Source organism: Marmota flaviventris, chromosome 4, assembly GCF_047511675.1.
Source record: "Marmota flaviventris isolate mMarFla1 chromosome 4, mMarFla1.hap1, whole genome shotgun sequence".
Taxonomy (NCBI): domain Eukaryota; kingdom Metazoa; phylum Chordata; class Mammalia; order Rodentia; family Sciuridae; genus Marmota; species Marmota flaviventris.
This window is the reverse complement of record NC_092501.1, coordinates 135,928,721-135,956,207: the sequence shown is the minus strand read 5'-3', so window position 1 is coordinate 135,956,207 and position 27,487 is coordinate 135,928,721. Positions and strand designations below refer to the sequence as shown.

Genomic DNA, 27,487 nt, shown 5'->3' with positions numbered 1-27,487 from the left:
TGTATGCCACATCTTGGAAATAATACTGATAAACTTCTATTTTTCCCTTATATATACAATTGTTAAAGAAACTAAGATTACATAGAAAACAAGAAAAAAAAAAACAGGTAAAGGACACAATGACAGTGTTTAGATATACCACATGGAAAAAGAAGATTCTGTATATGTAACTCCTGAGTATATGTCATAGAGAACTGGTTTCAAGTACTAATGACAACTGCCACTGGAGTTACCCCTTCACCCCATGCAAATTTTAAGGGATCTTTTAATTAAATTTCATTATAAACAAACCAATAAAATACTGTGTCATACAACAGTAAATTTCTTGCAGGAAAATATTTATTATTACGCTTATTTTTCAAAAACAAACATTTCAATATAAAAATATTGTTAGGGGAAAATAAAAATAGTCTAACCTACTGGAATTATATTATTCTCCTTAAACAATTTAAGGTGGAACTAAAGAAGCTCAATAGTGAAATCTAGAAACTATGAAGAAGAGTGATGATTAATAGGTACTATAGTGCAATTTAGTATAGCAGATTTAAAGTTACTTATTTTCATTGTTCCATAGTAGACAAAACTACTAATGTAACTGACAAAAATAGTCTTAATAGTGCTATACATTTACCTAAAAAATGTTAAGAATGTAGCTAGCTAACCCTCTATATAGGCTTATATCACCAGAAATCAGATAATGGATTTTATGTATTTGTTTTTCTTCCAGGCATAATGCATGTAACAGTAGATTTAAAAGAAATTACTTGAGAGAGTAACATTTTATCACTAAAATAATAATATACATTTACTTTGGTTTACTTTCCTCGGTTGAATTAGAATATAACACAACACAAATGCTCCTCTGCTTTTTGATACTATAATAAATGTAAACAAATAAGGTAGTAAAAAAGTATAAATTTATGTAAATAACTGAGAACTCAATTAAAAGACAGAACAACTAGATCTTCCATGTCTTCAATTCTTTCACCAAGTTATTACTGGCTGAATATTATTTCCATCAGTGAGAAAAACGGATATCTGGGTGTGGTGGCACATGCCTATAATCCCAGTGGCTAGGGAGGCTGAGATAGGAGAATCATGAGTTCATAGTCAGCCTCAGCACATCAGCAAGGGACTAAGCAATTTGGTGAGACCCTAACTCTAAATACAAAATAGGGCTGGGGATGTGGCTCAATGGTTGAGTGCCCCTGAGTTCAGTCCCTGGTACTCTCCACCCCTCCTCCCCCAAAAAAGAAAGAAAATAAGATTACCTGGACAAAATCCTTTATTCTCCACTGCCTCTCTCATCCTTTCTAAGAGGATTTGAAAATAAATTACTATGATAACTGAAAATCATCCCTACAGTTGCAAATACAAAGCTACTTAACTACATTCTCACCTTTTTTTCATCCAAATGAAGGAAAGGATAAAAAGAATTCCAATATATACTATCACAGAAATTAATTTAGAACCACTGTTAAAATATTCTGTTTATCGTATTACTAAGATCAGAAATATAAACTCTATATCAAAACCTAGTTAACAGACTATCAAACTTGGAAAAACCCAACAAGCACTTTCACCTTCTAATATAACTATCTAATTATGCTAATAAATGATAATCTAAATATAACTGACTTTTGGCCTAAAAGGCACTTCTGACTTACTCTTGCTCTTGCTTATAAAAGAAACTTTCTAATTCTGAATGACTAATCAAAATAAATTCAAGGGCATAAAAAATTAGTAATATTAGAGGTCAGTGTGAGAAGAAGAGGTGAACTGGAAGGTGAGTTTTTACATTTCCATCAAAAGAATTTCAGATATACTCTATATTTTCTTTTTCAACTCTTGGTAAAACTGACACTACAATATGTTGTGCCATGTTGCTTTGATTCAAAGCTATGCATGCACCAAATCCAAATCGAGCAGATCAAACCAATTTAGGATGGAAATTAAGTTTGGTATCTCCTAAACCAAAGGGACTCTAAAATCATTAGGTAATGCTACAAAAACTCTAGGTACTAAACTTTCACAACACAAGGTTGTGGTGCCCCAGCACTATTCTCTGCACTGCAGAGCAAAGGTTCTGATGATAACACTTGGTTTATATCCTAGCCCTACAATTTACTAGGGCTGAAATCTTTAATTAGGTATTTAACTCTATGCTTTGATTTCCTCATCTGTAGAATAAAAATATTAAAATACACACATGAAAAGCAATGAACACAGACAGTGCCTAATATGTAAATATGAGTGCCAATACTGCCAATGAATAATTAACATAAATGACCAAGAATAGTGAACATTATTAATGTTTTTTCTTTTGTAACTATGTCATAAAATCTGAATTCAAAGCTAAGAAAGCAAGTCATCTCCTTCATACTAGATATAGTTTTTAGATCTTGATTCCTCTAGTGCTTACTATAAAGGCAGTATAATTAGAAAGAAAAAGAGATAAAAGCAGATCTTGTTTTAAATCTCATCTTTAATACCATCTGTCATAAACTAAATATAGTTGCTGCCACAACATCTATTTTTTAGGTCTCACATAAGCTGTTTGAAATCTGTGGTATCCTAGGTCTTTTGACCTAGTTAAAATTTCCCCTGTGTTGTGGTATAGTCCTCTTGTTCCTCATCTCGCTGACTCAAAAGTCCAGCACACTGCACAGTTGCTGACCATGATAAAACCTAACAGCCCACACCAGACTCATGTGAATAAATTCTTTTCTTACACATTTTCTTTAAACTAGCTAATCCACAATTCCTAGCTAAAAGGATAATGTCCATGATCTTAAAGTCACAATGTCACAGATCCTCTTTCCTCCCCTCTTTTTCACAAATCTGTTCTCTTTCTCTTTCCTGACACACTGGTTGAGTAACCCTGCTGTCTCCAGACTTCCTGACAGCTCTTGTGGGAACACCTCTTTTCTCGTTGATTTGTAACATCATGCTTTTATTATTTTCTGTTTTGTTGTACTACCTCCTCTGTGTCTCACATGACCAATGCAACCAAACCTAACTCTCCTTCCAGTTAATGGTCTCTTAGTGAATATCTCAGTAGGAATAAACTAGATACAGGTCTGACAAGAGACACAAGAATGTCTGCCAGCATAAACAAGGTTCCTGTGAGAGGGACACCACGTGGTCAGAGGTTGGAAACTTAGGCACTGGGTCATCTGCCAGGATAAAGAAGTAATACTAAAAGCTGCATTATAAAAACCCATGATTACCTACCCTGAAGCCCTAGAAGGGCAGGACTAGAATTTATACACACTACTCAGAGATCTCAAAAGCCAAACTAGAAAGAAATCTTAACACCACTTACCAAATAGATATGTACAAACCATTTGTTTGTTCATTTCTTAATATATGAAATAGAAGACATACCATCTGTGCTTTTTAATACAAATGTACAGTGGTTCTAGAGTCAAGATGTGTCATAAATTTGTCTTGTACAACAGTAGGCTAACATTAATAAGGGGTACTATAGTTCAATTGATTCCTTTCAAACAAACATCACCATCAAAATGAAGTCATTAATAGCATTAAAAAATGCAAGCTTTTGTAAAAAACAATTAAGCCTAGTCTTTGCACTAATGGTAAACATTTGTTATAATTAGTAACATGAAGCAAAGTCACAGGAATTCTATTGTTATGTTAAAAATACTACTCTTCTCCCTATTTGAGAAACACAGTGAAAAAAATGTTTTACCAGATATTTAAAAATAATAATTATATAATCATCTTTATCATCCTGGATTTTAACAAATTATACAAAAGATTTAGTCATTAAAGTGATAAAATTCAACTTACTTGTATCTGACAGTTTGTACAGTTTCTGCTGAAACATTGTTAACAATGCATCTAGCTGCACATTCCAATCCCTGCCAGACAGTTGAAAATCCTGTAAATGTATTCAAAAGTAAGTAAATCTCAACTCAAAGCAAACAGAGCTTCCCAATTAAAATTGCTGAGGGCCGGGGATGTAGCTCAGTCAGTGTTAAGAGAATTTGTCTATCATACAAAAGGCCCAGGTTTGAACCCCACCAAACTAACACAGTGTAACATTCTGGGCCTTTTTATTACCTTGAACGCTACTTGCTGCAACAACCATAGCTCCATCCAGGGTAGACTTCCCATCTTTGTCTCTTTTAAGAGATTCTGGAACAAGTTTGCTTCCATGCTTCTTAACATGTGGAGCCAGTTCTTTTCCAACACAAGTTGCTACAGTGCAAACTCCATCAACTAATATGACCATTAAAAAAAAAAAAAAAAAAAAAAAGTATTTAGAAAACCCTGTTCTCCCTTGATTTTACCACAATCATTTAGCTTTATTACATAATGCTACCATTTCTACTTGAAAATGAGAAGCTAGGTTGGCTAGTTTTCAAACAAAGGCTATTATTTAGCTTAAAGTGTGCTTTTTATCTACTACTGGTAACCTTACCATACATACATGGCTATACATGTTCTTTTTGGCACTTGTGCTTAAAAGAAAATCATCCACCTTTTCTATCTGACTTTTGCAATACAAAACTGGATGTACCTTTAGTTTTTCAGCAAAGCATATTTATACTCTTTCTCTCTAGCACCAAATATTTCAAGAAATAATAAGGTATTTAAGTCTACAAAAGTAAACAACCCAAAATGTGATTCAAAGAATACTATTTAGTATCCAAATATCAAAGAAGATAATTTCACTAATTTAATGGTAATCCATATTAAGAATGTGACCTTCTTACAACATCAAATTTTAGTGCTGTGATTCTCAAAGGATAAAGGAAGAAGAATATAGCTTGGCAAGACTAGCACCAGAATCATTAAGTCAACATCTCATAAACAATATATCTTTTTTTCTTGACCCTCAACTACTGAGCTGTGATCCACTAAACAATGTGTCATATTCCTTAGATAGAAGCTCAAAGAATAAATAATAAATACATTTGGATCTCCTTTCCAAGATAACATATACTCTCCTTCTCAATACATCAAAACTACCCTTTTACCAGTTTCTCAGATGTTAATATGCAAAAACCAATCATCTAGGGATCTTATAAAATGAAGATTCTGAATGAGTAAAGTGTGTATGGTACCTAAAATTCTGCATTTCTAGGCTCCCAGATAGGCTGATGTTGAAGGTCTACAGGTCTCACCATGAATAGCAAGGTGAAATTGCTGCATTCTAATTCTGAGATTAAAACATCTAAATGAATATTTAGATTAAATGTGGGTTAAGAGATTATTTTTAATTTACTAAAAAGAAGCAAAGTTATCTAGAATTAATTTACCTAGGAACTGGCTGACTTTCGCTGCTCCTCCTGTAGCCTGCTTTGCTATATAAAGTCCCTTGGTGACAGCTGGACTAACTTCCACTGGTTTTTCTTCTGGTTGAATTCGTTCTCGGAGTTTAGAGGCACCTTTCTGGATTGCTTTACCAGTAAATTCAGCACCTTTGACTAAACCCCAACTCACCCAGGAAGCACCTATTTAAAGGAAAATTATTAATTGTATAGCATTAAGGTTATATATATATATATATATATATATATATATATATATATATATATATATGTTATATATTAATAAGTAATATTAACAAGAAAAACATAAAAGGAGTTTAGGTCCCACAAATACAATGCCATAAATTTTCAAGCTAAATCTGTACCTACAATTTTTTGCCTTGATTACACATCTTATTTCAAACTAAACTTATCTTTCAATACTTAGGTTTAACATTTCTCCATGACAGAATTCTGCGTTACTGTATGCTGGTACTACAACTTGTAGTTATCTCCATATGTTACTTACCACAGTTTACTATTGTTAGACACTAATTTTGAGTTTTGGTGCCATTAAGATAGTATTTGGCAGGAGGACCCAGATATTCTTGTTCTTTTTGCCTTGGTCCAGTTACCATTTTTCTCCCATGAAATCCTGAGGGAGAAAGTCACGAACAATGCAAACACAAAGGATGTCTTTCAAATACCACATAAATTCTTGCTTAATTTAAGCTAAAGGTCATTGTATCCTAAACCCAACTCCTAGATCTCAGGACCTTTTAGATTGTTAAATCTGACAAAAACTTAACGTGAAAGACTGCACGAAAAGAGGAAATTTGAAAGATGAAAGGCCTAGAGGATTTGTCATTTCCCATTACTATGGTCCCTAGCTGTTTCCTTCGATCAAAACGCAGAGGGAAAAAATGGAATGCCAGGGTCATCTTTGGTGAAAAGAAAAAGTCCTCAGCCACTGGCAACTTCCAAGAAAAGGTAGAGTGAGAGAAGCAAGAAGTTAAGAGTATTTCATTCCTCTATAGAGAGCTTAAAATTTAAACAATCTCCTTTTTGGCCAACCCCAAAACATTGAACTTTTAAAGCTATCCATATAAAATACTTTAGGATATTATGTCAAGGTCTATGACCTACTTTTACATGATTACTCCAGTCCATGAGTAAGCATCCAGTGATCACGTGAAAATCATACCTAAAAAATTTTTTTTAAAGTTAGAAAAAGTGGCAAGTAATAACTGATTAAATTTTTTTGTTTCTCTTCCTAATTCAGTCAATACCCTACCCTCCATCTCTAATCCTACCCCAGTCATGCCCAATAATTAATTCTGAGGGAAGCCCAAGTCATAAACCTAGGTAAACAGGTTCCCATAACAATAAAAGGCTTGAACATGTCCTTCACAAAAAAAAAAAAAAAAAAAAAAAGATTTTAGAGTTATTAACTTGTAGGTTGAAAAATCTGAAGAAATGAAAAACTGGTTGAACGTGAAGAGACTGATAATGGAACAAAGGAGATTATAACCCCCAAATTAAACTTTGTAAAAAAGGGGGAGGGATACAGTCTACTGGTGACTGAGGAAAATAAATGGAAATAAGATAAATGAAAGATCATAGGACTAATAAAGCAAAATACTAGATGAAAATAAGCAATATATTATCAGGCAATAGCATAACACAGGTAAATATGTTAAAACTGTAGACACAGCAATAGAAGATAAACATAAAACTTTATTGGTAGCTATCTAGAACTTTTAAATGGCATGTGTAGTACCAGACATAGATTGATTCTATTCATGTTTAAATTTTATCTACTCAATAATGCCAACAAATGGCAGATAATGAATGAATGCTTAACAAATGAAAAGTTGGCAGGTAACTCGGAATTATTTCACTTAAACCCAATCACTGCAGTCCACAGTTACCAAACTCCTTAAACATGTTATTAAAAATAGAAACCCCAAACCAAACTTTCTCTCCTTCTAAAAGGCCACCTGAAATCCAAGATGATACAGATCTGAATTTTCTGAGTATTTAATAATTTTATAAAAAATATGTGATTTTTAGAACACTGATCTTTTTAATTCAGTTTTCGATATTCTATATTTGGCTAACAGAGGGGAGGAAATGGCAGCAATTCTCATCTTATGACATGAATTTTTTATTATCCTGTTTGATTTTTGTCCCCTAAAAATCTACAAATATTTTAGCATTTAATCACCATGTACCCCCATCAAAGTATAAGTTGTTTGAATATAGGATTACTCTTTGATTATGCTTCATTAATTTTGTATCCCCTCTATTAGAAAAAGTTCTCTGTGGACCTAACAGCCAGATGACTATACTGGACCAATGGAGTCCTGTAAATAATGTACTGAAGAATAGAAGAGCTTCTTTGTGACTATTCTTTGTCAGACTGAACTAACCAAAAAGGAAAATTTCTCCTGAGAGTCCAGAGGCACATGATGATAATAAAAAACACCTACCTTGGAGAAACTGTGAGTGCAGAAACTGTGACTGCATTGTAGTAGCTGGCTCTACATATATTAGAATGTGTAAGCAGAAAGTGACCACACTTCCACACTCCATGTCAACTGTTTATACAATCCTAGATTCCATCTTTACTTATAGAATTGAGGGAGATTAGAGAATTAAGAAGGTACATTCAAATGGCCTTGATGTTATTTTGCTACCTTACAACCTTTAAAGCTTCTGCTTCTCTCATTTATATCAGATCCTTGAAAAGCATAATGAAAATATGGCATCCCAAGGACATTTTATTTTTCAGAACTGTTTAATGTAAACTGCTTCAACGGTATACTCAAATTACAGTACTGTCACCAACCTCCAAAATTAGCTTATTGGACCGTACTCCATTGAAAATATATGGCAGCTTCCTTTTTACACCAGTATTCAACACAGGCAAATTTGAAATACAGCTATTTAACTTTTTTCTTTTTTCATATTCATAAAACCTATGACCAGTGTTTGCTAATTTTCATTCATCCTTTAACAGTGAATAGGAACCAATCATAGGCTAGGGTGAAAGAGCTCAATTTAGACAGCTGGTTACTTGTTATTTTATATAGAATTTGCATGAGTCAGGTAGAAACAGTCTCATGACAGATCAGGAAGTTTTACCTAGAGTAAATCTTTAATATTTTCTGTCCCTTTCTTTTTTACTTATAACTTAAGTATATTTGGTGCACTAGTTATTATTTATTCTTCCTATTAAAAAGCACATAAAGAGAGATATATCCTGATTAGGTAGTTAAATGATTTTATTGACACCAACTATGACAGATATTACTAGGAACTCTAGTCCTGAGGACATAGAACGAAAAGGAAGTTAATAGAATGAAGAAATACAAAATGAAGAAATGGAATGAAGCCTCAAATAGCAAAGGCTGCTTACGTATTACCAGTATTCAGTTTTTGCTCACTTATAATAAGGCCCTGCTGTTAAAAACAAACAAATAAAAAAAACACCCCCCCCCCACACACACCCCTCTAAAGAGACTTCTTCCCAAGATTACCTAGCTTCAAGGATATTCTACTTGTTCTGGTAGAAGCACTGTGTAGAACCTAGGAGAGACAGGGCTTTGTGACTGGTAGTATTTTCTAAAGATTGCCAAAAACCAGTATCTCCCCAATGTTTTTCTTTCAGTACGACCTTGACATTCTTCCAACTGAGATGTGAGCTATGTTATATACTACATCTTGATGAATATAAGCATGTAACTTGCTTATAACCAAGCAATGCTGGAAATTTCACAGAATATATTAGATAATGTAATACAGTTTCTGTCTATTTGCTGGACAATTCACACTTGAAAGCCTGAGTTACCATGTAAGTCACACTAGCCTAAGATGACCATGTTGTGAGAAAGTCAAGCCATGAGTGTCCACATGTAGGCACTACCATCTGGTCTCCCCATACTATGACCTTTCCCAACTCAGATGAGAAAGGTGTGAATAAAGGAACCTTTAGATGATTCCAGCCCCCAACATCGAATGACTAGCCAGTATTTGAGTTTCCAGCAAAGACCCTGAGATATTATGTATTTGCTAAGAGTTGCTATGTGTGCTGCTGAGAAGAAAGTCTATTTAGTCATTGATGTATGAAATATTCTACATATCTTTTAAGTCTAATAATCAATTGTATTTTTTTTCTATAGCTTCTTTGTTTAGTTTTTGATTGGAGAATCTATCCAGTGGTGACAGAGGCATGTTAAAGTTACCCAGTATTGTATTGTGGTCTATGATTCTTGAAATTGAGAAGGGTTTGTTTGATGTACGTAGATGTTCCAGTGTTTAGGGTATAAATATTTATGATCATTACATACTGTTGATGTAGGATTCCCTTAAGCAGTATAAAAGTCCTTCTTTGTCTCTCTGATTAATTTTGGCTAGAAGTCTACTTTATCTGGTACAAGAATAGAAACCCCTGCCTGTTTATGAGATCCATGTGAATGATATGTTTTTTTCCATCCTTTTACCATCCTGTGGATGGTCTTTGCCTATAAGGTGAGTCTTGGGGAGGCAGCATATTGCTGGGTCTTGTTTTTAAATCCAATCTGCTGGCTTATGTCTTTTGATTGAAGAGTTTAGGTCTGCATTCAATGTTACTATTGAGAAATGATTTTTTATTCCCTATCATTTTGGTTTATTTCTGATTTTTAATTTGAATGTTTCTCTTTTGATGGACTATTCTTCTAGTGTAATTTCTTCTTTTGCTGGTTTTCACTTTTATTTTTTTGATGAAATATTTTAGTTCAAGCTTTCTAGCTGTGAATTCTTTTAACCTTTGTTTATCATGGAAGATTTTTATTTTATCAATACTGAAGCTTAATTTTGCTGGGTATAGTATTCTTGGTTGGCATCCATTTTCTTTCAGAGCTTGATATATATTATTTTAAGACCTCCAGCTTTAAGGGTCTGGGCTGAGAAATAAACTGAGATCTGGATTTATTTCCCTCTAAATGTGACCTGTCATTTTTCTCTGGCAGCCTTTAAAATTCTATTCTTATTCTATGTTAGACATTTTCATAACAATGTGTCTTGGAGTGGGTTTGTTGTAATTTTATATATTTAGAGACCTGTTAGATACCTGTATTTAATTTTCCACTTCATTCTTTAGGTTTGGGAAATTTTCTGATACTATTTCACAGAAAAGATTCCTTTGGTTTGTATCTCTGACCCTTCATCTATCCCAGTAAATCTTAAATTTGTTTTTTTCATGTTATTTCATATTTCTTGGAAGTTCTGTTCATGGTTTCCTCCACAGTCAACTTCATTTTCAAGATCATGTATTTTGAAATCATTACCTGAAACTCTTGTCTTCCAAGTGGGCTAGTCTGTTGGTGATCCTTTGCTTTGAATTTTTAATTTGGTTTATTGATTCCTTCATTTCGAGAATTTCTGCTTGATTTTTTTTTTCAGAATCTCTCTCTTTATAGATCTTTCACTTTCTGTATTTTCTGATTTTACCCCTTACCATTATCCTTTATGTTGCAGATGATTTTAACAATGGACATTCTAAACTCCTCTGACATTTTTTCTACTGTGGTGGATTCTGCTAAGGAAATATCGTTGGTTTGTTTGGGGCTATCTGTTCTTTTTTTTTTCACATGGTTTTTTGTGTCTATCCATCTAAAAGTATGGATCTGAGACAGCAGTTTCTAACCTGTGGATTTATAGTGTCCCTGAAGGTTTCCAGTATGTCATAAAGGGAGACGTTAAATAACAACCACCACCAATGCAAACAATATACAGCCTTAAACAAAACAGTCCTTGCTCTGACATATATAAAGTTAACTGTCACAATAAACAGAAATGATATGATCAATTATTGCCTACAGTAAAAACAATAAATTTGCAAAAGGGTTTATGACTTTGAATGGTGGACAGAAATAGAATACAAGTGATGTAGCATATTATGAGGGAAGAGGAGAAAAGACAGAAGAAAAAAAAATAAAAGGAAGAGTGAAAGAGATCAATAGAGATTGGCTGTTAGTAGAAGGAGAGAGAAAGAGAATCATGGGAAACATAAGTGAGAGAAAAAACATATAAAGTAAAAATTTTTAAAAATAAGAATACAAAAAAAAACCCTGAAACATACTAATGAAATATCCTAATCTTCAAAATACTGATCCATGAAGATTAACTGGCTTCAAAAATGAGGAATAAAACCAAATATGATATGTGTAAGTGTCCATGAACCATTCAGGTCACAATTAAACAGAGAAAAGAAAAAAAAAATCTTGATGAAAAGTTAAAGAATTGTTTCTGTTGGAGTTCAAAAGATTTTCAGCTTCCCTTCTCAGTAGTGTTAGGTGGGGTCATCTAGAGTGATAGTTGCTCCACCCTCACGGTGGGGTTGATGGCGTTAGGTAATCTTATGAGCAGAACTCCTGGAGGAAGGGTTTAGGCTTAGGTAGGCTCCAGGTTCTTTGCTGAATGCCATTTGATCTGGAGATTTTAAATCAGTGCACCTCCAGGGCCCACCAACTGCCAGTCCATGCTGGAAGACTGCACCCCATGGATCTCCCTTAGGTTCAACTTGTGGGGTGGAGGAATTAATGTTTAGTTTACTTCGTCACGTGTGGACCAGGTCTCTCTCCAGTTCAGTTTCCAAATTCAACCTCTCCTACTCTTGCAAATTCCCAGCCAGGTATCTCTTTCCTAACTGGTCCTGGGAAGCAGCCAGACTGGATGGGGACAGGGAGAGCTGGGTGGGTTTCCACAACCAGTATTCCTTCTGTGTAAACCCCTGTCCACATCTGATTTTCTCCTGGTCACTTAGGCACACTCCATGTTGCACAGTGTGGGTTGTCAGGCCTCTGTTCTGGGCGAAACTGGGGCATGCCAGCAACTGGTTCGCCCAGCTGCAGGCCCCTATACTACAGCTGCAAAATGGGTAAACTAACACCTGTTGTTTTATGTGTTTAATTTTTTTTTTTACACAACAATATGAAACAAACTTACAGCAGTACAAACTCAAAAAACTTCATAAAATAACCTTTGAAACTAGTTATCCATATGTGTGAAGGTGATAGGCAAGTTTTCTGAATATTGACCTCCTAATGTTGGGCAGCCTGCAAAGTTAGGAGCACAGTGATAAAAGTGAAGGTTTTTCTTTAAAATTTTCTTTAAAAAAATATCTTCAAGGGTCAATATTAACTATTGCAATTATATTTGAAAGTTATGGGTTTTATCTTTTCTTCTCATCTCAATCACAGTTCTTTAGCAATGGGAAAATATTTTATTAGTTCCTAATTCTCTATTTTAGCTTGTTGGTTATGTTGAAAACTTCCTTTGCTTTTGTATGGAGACGGAACCCTGAATTGATAGTCATTTAAATAAATAAAGACCCATTTATTCTATCATTAATCTGCCTTATTGAAAAGTTTTTTTTTAAATAAAAGGTATAAATCAGAACGCCACTACATTAAAAAACAAAGTGAAATATAAACCAATTAAAGCTCTGGTTTCAGAATAATTGATCTGAAGCCTTTTGTAACTATAACTAAAGAGTAGGCCTTCTTCATAAACAGATGAGTTGTTACCTTTAGACCTTCTGGTGTTTGCACTGCTGTGGTGTTTAGGGAATACTGTTTTACTTCTTGCTATAATTTGAATATAGATGGTGTCTCCCAAAATCCATGTGTTAAAAGGCTTGGTCCCCAGAATGGTGCTATTAGGAGGTGCTATGGACCTTTAGAAGGTAGGGCCTTATGGGAGAAAGGTTATTTAGGTCATTGGGATGTACCCTCAAAGGAGATGATAGAACCCCAATCTCCTCCTTTATTAGCTTGCTGGCTCATGAAGAAACCCCAATCTCTTCCTCTTTTTCTGTTTCCTTGCTCCACCATGTATATCCTATTCTCCCCACAAATGCATCTTGTGCTTTTACCACTCAATCTTGAACTGGAACCAACAGAATTCTAGGTTAAATAAACCTTTCTCTTTCTAAAGAAAACTGCCTCGGTATTTCATTAGAGTAATAGAAGGCTAAGTAACATACTTCCAAAATTGATGGATATCTTTTCATTTTTTTTTAGAGGGTGTCTTTTAGACTGTTGTGCTGCTATAACAAAATACCACAAATTACTGGCTTATAAACAATAGAAATTTATTTCTTATGGTTCTGGAGGCTGAGAAGTTTATGATCAAAGTGGCAACAGATTTGGAGTTTGATGGGGACCCGTACTTCCTTGTTCACCAAATGATACCTTTTAGTTTGTGCCCATGAATACTGGATGGGGCAAGGCAGCTCTCTGGAGTCTCTCTGATAAGGGACTAATCTCATTTATGAAGGCTTGTCCCTCATGATTAACCTCCTAAAGGCACCATCTCCAAATATTATCACTTTAGGGGTTTGGATTTCAACATATAAACTGAGGGGAGAGGTTGAGGGGAGAGAACACAAACATTAGACTACACTAATGGGGGAATGGGCAAGGAAAGGGAAGAAATCTCAAAGGGGAAAGGAATTTTATATTCAAATCTACTTGAGAGTATGAGGATTTTTAAAGCTTTTTACTCCCAGTTTTCCCAAGAGTAAAATAGATAATATGTCAGGAAGAATTTATATTTACTTGACAATATGTGGTTCTAAGACACTGGAGTTCCTTCTACTTTTAATTATTTCTATAATTGGTCATTTAAAAACAAAATACAAATTATAATCAAAATATTCCCTTATAAACAATACCTTCAGTAGGTTATAGAGGTTTCAGGCCATAAGAGAAAAAATTCACAATACCTGATAAAATGTTTTGAGCCACTTTCTCACTCCATTCAGGCAATTCTTTTGCTTTTTCTTCTGAAACAGGCTCACAGGGTACAATGTGACTCAGATTAATTTCTTCATTTGAAGTATCTTTAGTCTAAATAGTAAAATATTTTAAAATGTGAAAGTTATCTAAGTAGTAGAGGGAACAATTATTATTTTATAAAATACTGAGCCAACAAATACTAGATAGATATAATTAGTAAAAAATATCTCCAGTCAGCCTAGTTATTGAAAGTATTATAGAATACTATAATGGAACAGTGTTTTGGTGCACACCTGTAATTGTAGCTATTCAGGAGTCTGAGGAAGGAGGACTCCAAGTTTAAGGCCAGTCTGGATGACATCAGTGAGACCATGTCTCAGAATAAAAAAGGCTAGGAATGTAACTTAGTGGTAGAGTACTTTCCTAGCATGTGCCATGGCCTGGGCTTAATCCCCAGCACTGGCAAAAATAATAATAGTAAAAATAATAATACCAGAATTGTTATGAAGCTGAAAATTGTTCTGCTCTTGTGAATGTTTCCACTGGAAAGAACTAAATACTATTAGAACTCTAAAACACCACTTATCAAACAATATTTAAATTGACTAATTTTTTTCTTTCTTTGACCAGATTCTGGGTTCCTTCACACAAATTTCATTCTTACATATTAGTACGAACATATGGTACTTTAGAGTAAAAGCTTTCTGCTAAGTGATTCAATTGATAAGGAAAGAACTTTCTGAATAAACTGGTTTTGGTAGGGATCAAATAAAAGTCTTAATTTAAACAAGTAAAAATATATAAACATAGAATGACCTGACCTTCCATTTAAATGGAAATGGGGAGCATAGAAATTAATGTGCTTTGCTAATATAACAGCCCATTGCTACAATAGCTAGGGCCAACCCCCAAATCTCAAAGCCAAATTAACTCACTGTAAGAAATGAGAAACGAGGAACATGTTAACATAGACCTCACAGCATTACAAAACAACTTGAAAAAATAAAATTGAAAACAACCAAAAAACAAATTCTACATGGAGGAGAAAAACCACTTGTAAGTAAAATCTGAAGACAAACTGGGTAAAATATTTGCAATTTCTATCTTCAACTATGGGTCAATATCCCTAATATATAAAGAACTCCTGAAAACTGAGAAAAGATTAACAAACCAATAATAAAAATGAAGTACTTGAATAACAATACGCAGAAAACAAAACTGAAGGCCCTTTTAAGCACAGATGCTCAATAACATTCAAAATTGAATTAAGATATTCTATTATATCATTTCTCGTCTATCAGACTACCAAATACAGAAAGACTGACCACCTACCAGTCTGTTGACCAGGCTATAAGGAAATAGGTACACTATTCCCTCCTTATTTTTGGAAGATATGTTTCAAAACACCCAGTGGATGCCTGAAACCACACATATAGCACTGAATCCTACAAATACTATTTTTTTTCTATACATATATACCTATGGTAAAGTTTAACCTATTAATTAGGTGCAGTTAGAAATATATTTTGTGACAGCAAAACTAGCATAAATTTTTGTTCTTTTCATAATATCACAGAAAATTTATTCTTACCATAGATCTTAGAAACTTTGTATTTGACTTTTTTCCCCCTCCTTTTTACCTGAAGGAAGTACTTTATAGCTTCTCCTTGGCACCCACCTTTGCTCTTATGTGTTGGGGGAATTATTAGGTAAAATAAAAATTATTTGAATCCAACCACTGCAATCCTGCAACAGTCCATCTGATAAATAAGATGGCTACAAACTAACTAAAGGAGAGATAGCATACACAGTTCAGACACACTTGCCAAAAAGATAATTCATGTCTCTGAAAGCATGGAGCAAGACAGACATAAGATTTCATCAAGCTACTCAGAATGGTGCCTAATTTAAACATATTACTTCTGGAATTTTCCATAATACTTTCAGTCCGGTTGATCACAAGTAATCAAAACCACCAATGTGTGTGTGACTGCTGTACTGTAGTACAATCCTAGGAGGGCATTTTATAAAAATCTACCAAAATTGCAAATGCATTTATCTTTTGACTCAATTTTCCAACTTCTAAGAATTTATCCAATTACTTACACACTAATGAATAAACAGATTTAGAAAGTTATTCATTGAAGCCTTATTTGTAATAGCAAAATATCAGAATCATGCAAAGCACTTCTCAACAAGAGATTCATTAAAGAATCTATAATATATTCACAGAATGAATATAAGGATTAAGGAAGTTTTCTATTTACTGAAATGGAACACTATCTCAAGTTTACCTCCAAAGGAAAAAACAAAAACAAAAATCCCCTCACAGGAAAATCTATTCTATTTTGTAAAAGTAAAAAAAAGGGGGTGGGGGTGGGGTAGGGTATGGATTAACCATTTGTACTTGGTTTTGTCTGCCTCAAGAAACTCCGGAAAGATATATAAGATAAAAATAAAAGTGATTATAGTGGCAGGGGAAATGGTGTGGACAGGGAAAAGATGAAGTAAAAGTAAAGCTGTTTAACTGTATATTCCTTTTTAATATCATTTGATTTTTCTAACACAGAAATATTACAAAAAATGAACATCTAATGATATGGAACAATTTCCAAATATACTGTTAAATATACAAGGAAGAAGCAATGCCAAAATTTATGTTAAAATAATATCTGTGTGTATATTTGTTTGACTATGCATAAAATATAATCTGGAAGGAAAATAAGCTACTAACAATGTGAAGAGTGGAGATAGGTGACTGGTGGACAGGAATGAGAGGCCAACTTACTATTCACTATATATCCTTTTATACCCTTTGATTTGGTTTCTTGGGATTAGCTTATTTTAAAAAATCTTTAAAATTAAAATAAATATCTTGGAATCATTTTAGACTCCCAGAGTGATTATAGTGGCAGGGGAAATGGTGGTCTAAGATGTTCAACATTAGTCATAGTGACACTTTCTGAGTAAATGTGGACTATTCATGTGATATTCATTAATTCCAAAGAAAATTAACAAGCAATGACCATGAACAATACAGCAACGAACAACAGTGAACTGCCTGCAATACATAAACATACAATACTGTTTTCTTCATTGATTTACTTATATTACTATTCCTGCCTGGAATCTCTTTCAGTGTGCTACCATACTGTATGGTCAACTTTTCTTTATCATTCAAGAGTCCCCTTGGTCATGATGTCCTCTAGGATGAGGTTCCCATACCACCCATCCCATCTATCCACACTTACCTATAAGATTAGGCTGAATCTTGTAATGATCGCATTAGATAAAAATTATTTCTTTGCTTATCTGTGCTTTCAACTATATAACTCCTTGAGATAAGAAATTTATACTTTTTCCAATACATATGCCCACTATTCTAATACTCAGTAATTTACTGAATTCTAATCCAAATATGCCATTTAAAGTATATTTAATAATCAGAACCTGAACAATTAGAGAAGAAACTACTAAATATACTTTTAAGAAACCAAATCTCAGCTTTGTTTGCCCATCCATGAAAAATAAGGAACTAATAAAAATGGTAAGAGTGCAAGAAAGAGTAGCATACCCAGCCCTAAGTTCTTGGTAAATACAGGAAAGTAGAGAACAATCTAAAACAAAAAGCAAGCACATCATTAATGATTAATTATTCAAATCTTTCAAGTATTGGAGAAAAACTATTCCCAAACACAGAATACCTTTTAAGATAGTTTAAGGAACAAATACTTGGTAAGAGAAATATTAAAGCTGATTTTAAGTGTCTTTGCTAATGAAATCTGCATAAGTGAATGTGTTTCAGTAAATGTGAAACTCATGAAACTGGCGAAAGGTACCATCAGAAAAGAACATACCCACTCTCTTTTGCTCTTTCATTTACCTTTTTTCCACGTTTTCCTCTATGACGCATATCCTTGTTGCCTTGGTCTAATGAAGTGGCAGAAGCTTCTTCCTTCAATTGGTCAGAGGGGCATCTTGCTCTTCCAGGGATTTGGAATTCATTTTCCCCTTCTGCCGTTTGCCAGTTGGCCTAGGTCATAAAGGACTAACCTTAGCTCAAATCAGACTTAACTTTTGTTTTTGGTTCTTTTCTCTATCATTGATTTTTATTTCCCATATTTTTTTATTGGTACATTATAATCATACACAATGATGGGACTCACTGTTACATATTCAGACATGCACACAATATAACAACATAATTTAGCCAATATCATTCCCCAGTATTTCCCCTTTCTCTCCACTCCTCCAATCCTCTGGTCCCTTCCTCCACTTTTTTCATGAGATTTCCCCTCCACCTTTCTTTTCCTTTTCCTCTCTGGCTTCCACATACAAGAAGAAACAGACAACTCTCGACTTTCTGAGTTTGGATTATTTAGCTTAACATAATGTTCTCAAGTTCCATTCATTTTCCTGCAAGTGACAAAATGTCATTCTTTATGACTGAATAAAACTCCACTATGTATGTACATAACATTTTCTTTATCTATTCACCCACTGACAGACATCTAGGCTGGTTCTATGGTTTGACTGTTGTGAATTGTGCTGCTCATGGCAATTCATGAACCACTATGGTTCGCTTACTTTAATTCTTTAGGATAAAGCTATACCAAGGAGTGGTATAGCTGGGTCATATGGTGGTTCCATTATTGGTCTTTTGAGGAACCTGCATACTTATTTCCAAAGCGGTTATACTAATTTATAATCCCACCAAATGTGTAAATGTGTTCCATTTTCTTGATATCCTCTCTAGCATCAATTATTGTTTGTATTCCTGAGGGCTGCCATTCTAATTGGAGATGAATCTCAGTGAAGTTTTGATTTTAATTTCCCTAACTGCTAAGGAAGCTGAAGATATTTTCATATTTATTTATTAGCCATTAGTATTTCTTTTGAGAAGTGTCTATTTTGTCCATTTGCCTATTTACTAATTTTTTTCCATATTTTTTGAGTTCTTTATATATTTCGGATTTTACTCCTCTGTCAGAATAAGAGCTAGCAAAGATTTTCTCTCATTCAGTAGCTTTTCTCTTTATATTCCTGCTAGATTGCTGTACAGAAGTTTTTTTAATTTGATGCAATCCCAATTAATAATTTCCGATTATTATTTCCTGAGCTTGATGGATCCTACTGGGAAAGCTGTTGTCTGTGCCTATATGTTGGATTGTTGACCCTACATTTTCTTCTAGGAGTTGCATAGTTTCTCTTTTAATTCCTAGGTCTTTGATCCATTTTGAGTTGACTTTTGTATAGGGTGAAAGATAAGAATCTAGCCTCATTCTTCTACATATGGATAACCAGTTTTACTAACACCATTTGTTAAAAAGATGACTTTCCTCCAGATGCATTAGATCATACTCTCATGATACAATTATGCAAAAATCAGTGTTTGACAGTCTATAAACAACTATTTTTCTCTTCCCTAAACTTTTTTACCTCATCATCAAACCTCAAATCCCTAATGTTGTTTACACATATAATCTATAATAAATTTCAAAAAACAAAGCATAATGGTAACAGATTTTAGTATGTTATCTTTAAATCAGATATGATAATTATATTTAATTAGGTAACCAATAATAAATTTTAGGAAATATATACAAGACTAAAATTGAGTTTAAAGTCAATTAACAAAACTCATGTCCACTCTTCATTGTTAAAAGCTGACTTTTTTATTTTCTGCATTTAATATAACAGGTATTCTATCAGCATACACCTTGCTGAATGAATGCTTTAAAGTCAAAACAAATAAAAATTATGGCTATTACCTTTTGTTTACAGTTGAGGTTCTGGAACAATATAGCAAAGTAAAAATAATATACAACCAAAAACTAAAATTAGAGAAAATTACATATGCTATAACATAAAGTCTATTTAATTTCTTTTCAAAAGCACAGTAATATAAGTACAGCTCATTTTCTTGAGTCTGTAAATTCTTCCGCATGAACACACCAAGGCTACACATTTCTATACAAGTGATCATGTGTTTGCTAACATATATTAAGAAACTATTGGTTATTCTTAAGTACTGCCCTTGATCACCAGGTCATTCTCAGGTACCTGAGAATAGGTGTTAAATATGTACATACACACACATATATATGTACATACACACACGTATACATATACACACATATATCACACAAACACACACATATATATCTTTCTATTTGTCCTGTTCACTTCCCATCTCACCATTTAATAAAAAAACAGGTTAAATAATGGATTACAAATGTCTGCTGACCAAAGGGAAGAACAAAAAATTATGCTACCAGGCTGTTAAATGCAATCAATCAATCCCGGATAACTGTCAACATTCATAATAAAAAAATATTTTTCCCCTCTTGGCAAACAGTAGATGAGCAAAAACATTGGAAAAACCTCAGATGAATCTATTTCAACCTTCCAATGAAAGGTAAGTATGTGGGCAGAAGAAACAGATTAAATAAGGAAACTTCACAGGATGATCATATTTTAAATCACATGTTCTTTTCTTTTTATTTGGCCTTCACTTACCATGAGAACAAAGACAATTTACTCAATTGATACCTATTTCTAAAACACCAATCAGATGTCTTATGTCCAACAACTTATCAGCTAAGGCTAAAATTACCTTAATTTCATTTGGTACCAATTAGTCCATTTTTCCAACCAAGCAATAACATAGCAAAGGAAACAATAGCTAACATTCACAGAGCATAACCACTTGCTACCATTAATATAAATGCTTTAAAGTTTACCACAGCCCCATGAAGTTTAAAACATACTGTTTGCCAAGAGGGGTAAAATATTTTTTATTATGAATGTTGACAGTTATCTGGGATTGATTGCACTTAACATCTCCATTTTATGGAAAGAGGACATTAAAGTCCATATAAGCTCAGTGAGAGCTGAGTTAAAGAAATATTAAGTGGAAAAATGTGAATTCCACAATCTTATCCACTATTTACAGCAAATTCCCAGCATGAAATTATGAACACAGAGAAAAATATATATTCTTATCTTCTAACTCTTATCACATCAGATGTTGTAATAATTTCTTTAAAAGCAGAAGTGCTTATGTTAAAACAGATTTTTTTACCCTAATGACTATAATACAAATTACCTGGAGCCGAAGATCAGACATTTGTCTTAACAGATCCTCAAAGAGTTCTCTATCATCTTCTGGTAACTCAGAAGACAAGACAACTCCCACAAAGCAACCTGCTGCTTGTAACATTGTATCAGGAAACATATAGGCACCTACAGTACATTTCAGAACTGGGGATCTATCAGGAACCAGAGGGTACAACCAGTCACAAACCTGAAAGAATTAGGTAAAAAAAAATATATATCAATAAATGGAATAGATTTTCATCTATGTTATAATAAAATTGTTATAAAAGAAACATTTTAAAATCTAAAACACATTTTAAAAGATTTTATAGAACCATCAACATCAATAAATATCTAATGAAAATTAATCATTTGCTAATCTGATGTTCCTGCAAGAAAACTTTAAAAATGCTATTGCTCCCCTAATAATGGTTTTAAAACTGATGGCCTTAAATAGTCCAGTGCTACCAATATGCTTCTAGCTTTAAATGTAAGAATCAAAGTGAATTAATTATTCAAATTAGACATCCCTTTGTGGAAATGTACAAACTCAAATTGTTTTCCAGTACTACACATGTTATTTACTAATTTAAAACAATCCTAAGAAATTGGTATTTAATGATAACATGAAAATATAAAAACTGTACATATTAACAGGGTACCATATAATATCTCAATACACATATACCCTGCACAATGTTCAAATCAGGTTAAACATTTATTTCCTCAAACATTTATCATTCTTTGTGCTCAAAACTTTCAAAATCCTTTCTTCTAGCTTTTTGCAATGTACATTATATTATTATCTGTAGTTACCCTACAATGCAATAGCATACCAGAATTTCTTGCTCCTAACTATAATTTGGTACCCATTGATCAATCCTACCTCATCCCTCTCCCAACTTCACCCTCATTTGCAGCCCTCTGGTTACCACCATTCAACTTCCATGAGATCAACATTTTTAGATTCCACATCAGGGAAATCCTGGTTCCTGTCTTTCTGTGCTTGGCTTATTTCACTTCACTTAATGACCTCTAGGTTCCATCAATACTGACACAAATGACAGGGTTTCATTCTTTTTTTCAGTGAATAGTATTACATTGTGCATATATACTATATGTTATCAATTCATCAACTGATAGGCACTTAGTTTTTATTTCAAAGCAGTTAGTATTATAATTTTTTTGCACATTGACACTGAAGCACAAACAGGTTAACTAATTTGCTAAGGGTCAACAATTAAAAAGTGAAGGTAGGATTTGAGATCATGCAGTCTGAATCAGAAAAGAAAAGAACTGTTTTAATTAAAAACAACCTAGCACTCATAATGTAAAATATTTTTTCTTTTTTTTTAAACCCCAAGAGAACCTACCATGACAGAGCTAGAAGAGATTAAGATATGTTTGTGTACTCACTATGTATTATGAAATTAAGACAAAATAACACAAAGTGCTCCTGCAATGCCATCTGGGGAGGGCAGTTTATCAATACACTTAAATTCAAATCATGGCTATCTAAATTCACGAGATTAATTTTAAATCAGAATTTCCAAATGCATTCATTTCTAATATGTTAACATTCTTTCAGTAACCAAAATTTTATTGTGCACAACTTCCAGAACACTATTATCATAAAGAAAATTGGAAAGCCAATTTATTAAAACAATGTGTAATGAATGTAAGTCAAAGAGCATGAGAAATTTCATATGAAAGATGGAAAACTCTGATATACTACCATCATCTCTAACCAACAAAATAAAAACATGCAAGAACTAGAATACTCAAGTGACTCCTAGAAAGTGCCTAATAAGCACTTTAAAATTCTTTTTCTTTTACATATTCTTTTCTATTCATCCCAAAAGTCACTTCTTTTATAAAAGTCAAACTTCAGTCAGCTACAAAACAAGTACAGTCTTCCAAAATGATGTTGGGTAATTCACAAACTCTTAATATCTGAGTAGTTATGTATTTTAATATGTACCAAGAAAAAAAAATCCTTTCCTTAATTTCAGTTGTTACTGGTTTGATGAAATTAACAAGTGAAAATAAAAATATTAACAAAGTAATAGGATTATAATTTTGACAAAAAAATTGTAGATTATTGTAAAATGACCAAAGTTTGTGAAAATCTGTATGTACTTTACTACAATTTCTTTAAAATTCATTGTCACTTTGACTATTTGAACTGGATATCCCCAATTCTTTCTAAGAAAAACCCTTAAGGGGTTGGGGCAACTTTCAATAACATCAGTTATAACATACCAGTTTTCTAAGTGAAGATAATTCAATCCAGATGAGATTTAGTCTCAATGGTGGAAAAACAGTCAAGAGATTTTGGGGGTGGGGAGAATTCTAAAAAATTCTAGCAATTAACTCTTCATCATTATATTTTGGCAACTAATTTCTCCTGAATTAAAAAATATTAATTTCTTAATAACTTCTAGGTTCTTTAAACAACATTCAAGTTAACTCCATGTAAAAGCTACATATCTTTAAAAAAGAACTTAGTATACATTAGAAAAAAATAGTGCTATAACTAAGCCACATAATCTGAACTTTGGATGAAAATACTTTGCTTAAATAGTGATTTCTCATTGATGCAAACTCCTTTGTTATACTCAATGTATAACAAGTTCTTATTTCAAGAGTCTATCTCCCTTGTTTCTACATGCAACCTTTTAAAGCAGATTGTATTGAACTATCACATTCAGAATACCTCACTAAATCCACAACAATGCCTCAAACATTAACTATTATTTAGTGGCAGTCTTTGCACTTGGACCAACTACATTCTGGTAAACTCATCTGTAGTTTCTAACTTTATGTTAGATTTTGGGCTGGATCTTTTTTTTTTTTTTTTTAATGCTTACAGTAGCCGTCCTGTGTAGATGTTTGGCAACATCCCTATCCTTAACCACGATGCTGGCAGCAACCACTTTCTAGCTGCAATAACTGAAAATGTCTGCAGATGTACTCAAAAGTTTCCTGGAGGGACAAAATTGCTCCTAGTTGAGAACTACTACTCTAGACAGTGCTGATTCTAGCCCAGTTCAGACGCTCAGCTGGGTCTGATAACATTTGTGGACATTTACAATTACACAGCCACATGAATTACATACATAACTTGTATATATTACATAACTTGAAATTAAAGTTACTAGGTAACTCCAGGTAAAGAATTAAAAACTTAAGAATAAACACTCTGATGTTCCTTAGGTCCTATCATCACAAATACCAAAACAAGACCTCATTATCTTAAAAAAAGAAAAAAAGAAAGAAAGGAAAAGAAAATCAAACAGAAATGTAGATGTTCAAAGCTCATAAATACATTTAAGAAGTAGAACTTAAATATTTTTTCACTTGTCTTACAATCCTAAACACATTATAAATGTTGTCAAAAATGATGCAAAGATGTCATTTTATATAAATGATATGTAGATGTCTAAATATATTTGAAATTATGTTTTATGTTTTCCTTTGACTTACCTGAAGAAACCCAGGAGGACGGTTTAGAACTGTATCAAGAGAATTATCCAAGAATCTCACAATTCGAAGGTACCCAGGATATGAAGGTGCACTAACCTCCCCTGCAGGATTTACAAAAAAAATCTGTACTCCATTTGGTATCAAAATCAACTCGTCTGCATCTAGCCCTAAGGTCTCAAGAGGAGGTGGCTGAGAATGATTCCTATAGAAGTCTTCTCCCACTGACGAAAACTCCCCAGAATCTGTTCCATAGGACACAGTGTAGTGACCCTCTGCAGCCTGAGGGGTATAAGCAGGAGGAGCTTCTGATGGACAGCCTGGAGATGGCAAGGACAAAGAAGGTGTAGCCACCAACCCTGCACTTAAGGCTGAAGTGTTTCCATCTACTTCAGCATGCTGAGGAGGTAAATTAAAGGACTGAGGCTCTGGTGACTTTTCACATATGTCTTTAGGTGGAAATTCTGGATATAACTTAGGTACCTCCTGAAGGTCATTCCGTAGAGAAGTAGCAAGGCCCTTCTCTAGAATTTCTAACCTCGTGCGTACATTCTGTAGTGTTTCTTTCATTTTCTGTTGCATTTGTCTAGCAGATTCCCACTCAGGGCCTGTGTGTTCAGCTTCAGTTGATACAATGCTGATTCCCCTGAGCAGGTGTCCTATTCCTTGTTTATAGTAGTTCTTTGCTTCTTCCTTCTGACCTAATTCATCTGTATTCAGTCCTTTATTAACAAATAAAAAGGCTTTTTTATATGCTTCCTTGATGATCTTGATTTCAGCAGGTTCTCCATCTTGTGGCTCTTGCTCCATAACTGCAAAATAGAAAACATTCGTAATTATCTTGCTTAACTGTTTACTTCTCTAGTATCCACCTCATCTACCTGAATATATTTAAAGAGGACAGTTTTCTCTGTCTTGTTCACTATGGCATCCCCTAAGCTTACTTTTAGTTTTGACACAGAAAAAGCATTCAATATATAGCTGATGAACAGATAAAGGCTCTTGGGTCCAAATATCTTATTAATTAAAAAACAGAATAGAATACATCAAAATACGTCTATTAAGTAATTTTTTGTTCCTGTTTCTTACAATAAATGAAATAGTTCTCTATGTCAAAATTTAGCATTGGAACAAAAGAATCTCATTCTGAAATTCATTGTTAATATAAATCCAGATTATCTCTAGCTAATAAAAAATGAGTTGAATCATACTTTATAAAGGACAAATGAGAAAAATTTCAATTATGTATAGTTAGCATTATTCCCTCCCCAAACCTTACTGACTTTAAAGATTATTAAAATAGCATGCCTATTTTTCATAATGAGAAAAAGACATTAACAGGCATTTCTCTCTCTCTCACACACACACACACACACACACACACACACAAAGACTCAAAAGCCACGTGAAAAGGTGTTCAACACATTATTTCTCAGGAAAATAAAACTAAAATCCACAGTGATCTTCAGATGGCAAAAATTTAAAAACTGTTAGAAAAACATAAATGAAGAGCTGGGAATATAGCCCAGCTGGTAGAGTGCTCGCATGCACAAGGCCCTGGGTTCAAACTCCAGCACCACAAAAAAAAAGAAAGAAAGAAACTTTGCTGCTGGAAAAAATGGCACACCACTTTGGAAAATGGGCAATTTTTATTAAAGCTGAACATTCATTTACTCTATGACCCAGCAATTCCATTTGCAGGTAGGGGTGTGTGTGTGTGTATATGTGTGTGCACCAAAAATATGTACAGTTCTCCCTAATCTGCAGATTCATTTTCCATGGTTTAAGTTACATAAGGTTAACCATGTTCTGAAAATATTAAATGGAAAACTCCAGAAAGAATTCATAAGTTTTAAACTGTGCACTGTTTTGAGTAGTGTTACAAAATCTCACTCCAACCCACCAAGAATGTGAATAATCTCCCTGGCCAGCATATCCATGTATTTGCCCATCATTTAGTAGCCATCCTGGTTATCAGATCAACCTCAGTACTATAGTGCTTGTATTCAAGTAACTCTTATTTTACTTAATAATGGCCCCAAAGCACAAAGCAGTTGTGTTGGTAAAAATTTGGCTGTTTCAAAAAGAAGCTGTAAAAGTGCTTAATATAAGTGAAAAAGTTCCCAACTTAATAAACAAAAAAAATCAATGTTGAGATTGCTAAGATCTATGGTAATAATGAATCTTCTTCTATCTACGCAATTATAAAGAAGGAAAAAGATATTCATGCCAGTATGACTGTCATACCTCTAAATTCAAAAGTTACAGCTACAATGTGCAATAAGTGCTGAGTTAAGACAGAAAAATCATTAAATTTATGGGTGGAAGACATGAACACAATGTGTTCTGACTAATTGGCAGTGTGTTGCAATAGAAAGCACTGAGTCTATAGAAAGACTTAGTAAGTCTTGCTATAGCAAGGGATTCCCTAAAAAAATATATATATATCAAAAATCACTTAATGCAAATAAGGAGTAGTTACACAGATTCAACATTAGCTTTGGGCCAAACTGCATGTGCTGATGAGAAATTGCTGCTACAAAGAGTTGAAGAAGTCAATTAAGGAAAATGGGATACCATCCAACACAATTCTTCAACTGCAATGAAACCACTCTGTTTTTTTGTTTGTTTGATTTATTTATTTATTTTTTGACGGGGAGGGTTCCAGGGATTGAACTCAGGGGCACTCAACCACTGAGCCACATCCCCAGCCCTACTTTGTATTTTATTTAGAGACAGGGTCTCACTGAGTTAATTAGCACCTCACTTTTGCTGAGGCTGGCTTTGAACTCTCAATCCTCCTGTCTCAGCCTCCTGAGCCACTGGTATCACAGACATGGG

The 27,487-nt window shown here is 33.7% G+C and overlaps 1 protein-coding gene across 4 annotated transcripts in view; it reads right to left on the bottom strand.

Annotated features, from left to right (window-relative positions):
* Positions 1–27,487, bottom strand: part of Spart (spartin) — a 60,542-nt gene that overhangs the window by 6,361 nt on the left and 26,694 nt on the right. For 3 of the 4 annotated variants that reach the window (XM_071611540.1, XM_071611539.1, XM_027928889.2), the window contains exons 2-8: positions 24,650–25,458; positions 21,174–21,371; positions 17,949–18,098; positions 14,053–14,176; positions 5,289–5,483; positions 4,087–4,245; positions 3,814–3,904 (exon numbers count right to left, since the gene is read on the bottom strand). In XM_071611540.1, coding sequence (XP_071467641.1) covers positions 3,814–3,904; positions 4,087–4,245; positions 5,289–5,483; positions 14,053–14,176; positions 17,949–18,098; positions 21,174–21,371; positions 24,650–25,456 — 1,724 coding nt within the window. In that variant the 5' untranslated portion in view covers positions 25,457–25,458. Of the gene's footprint in view, positions 1–1,271; positions 1,314–3,813; positions 3,905–4,086; positions 4,246–5,288; positions 5,484–14,052; positions 14,177–17,948; positions 18,099–21,173; positions 21,372–24,649; positions 25,459–27,487 lie in introns of all 4 variants that reach the window. The other variant, XM_071611541.1, reaches the window with a different exon arrangement.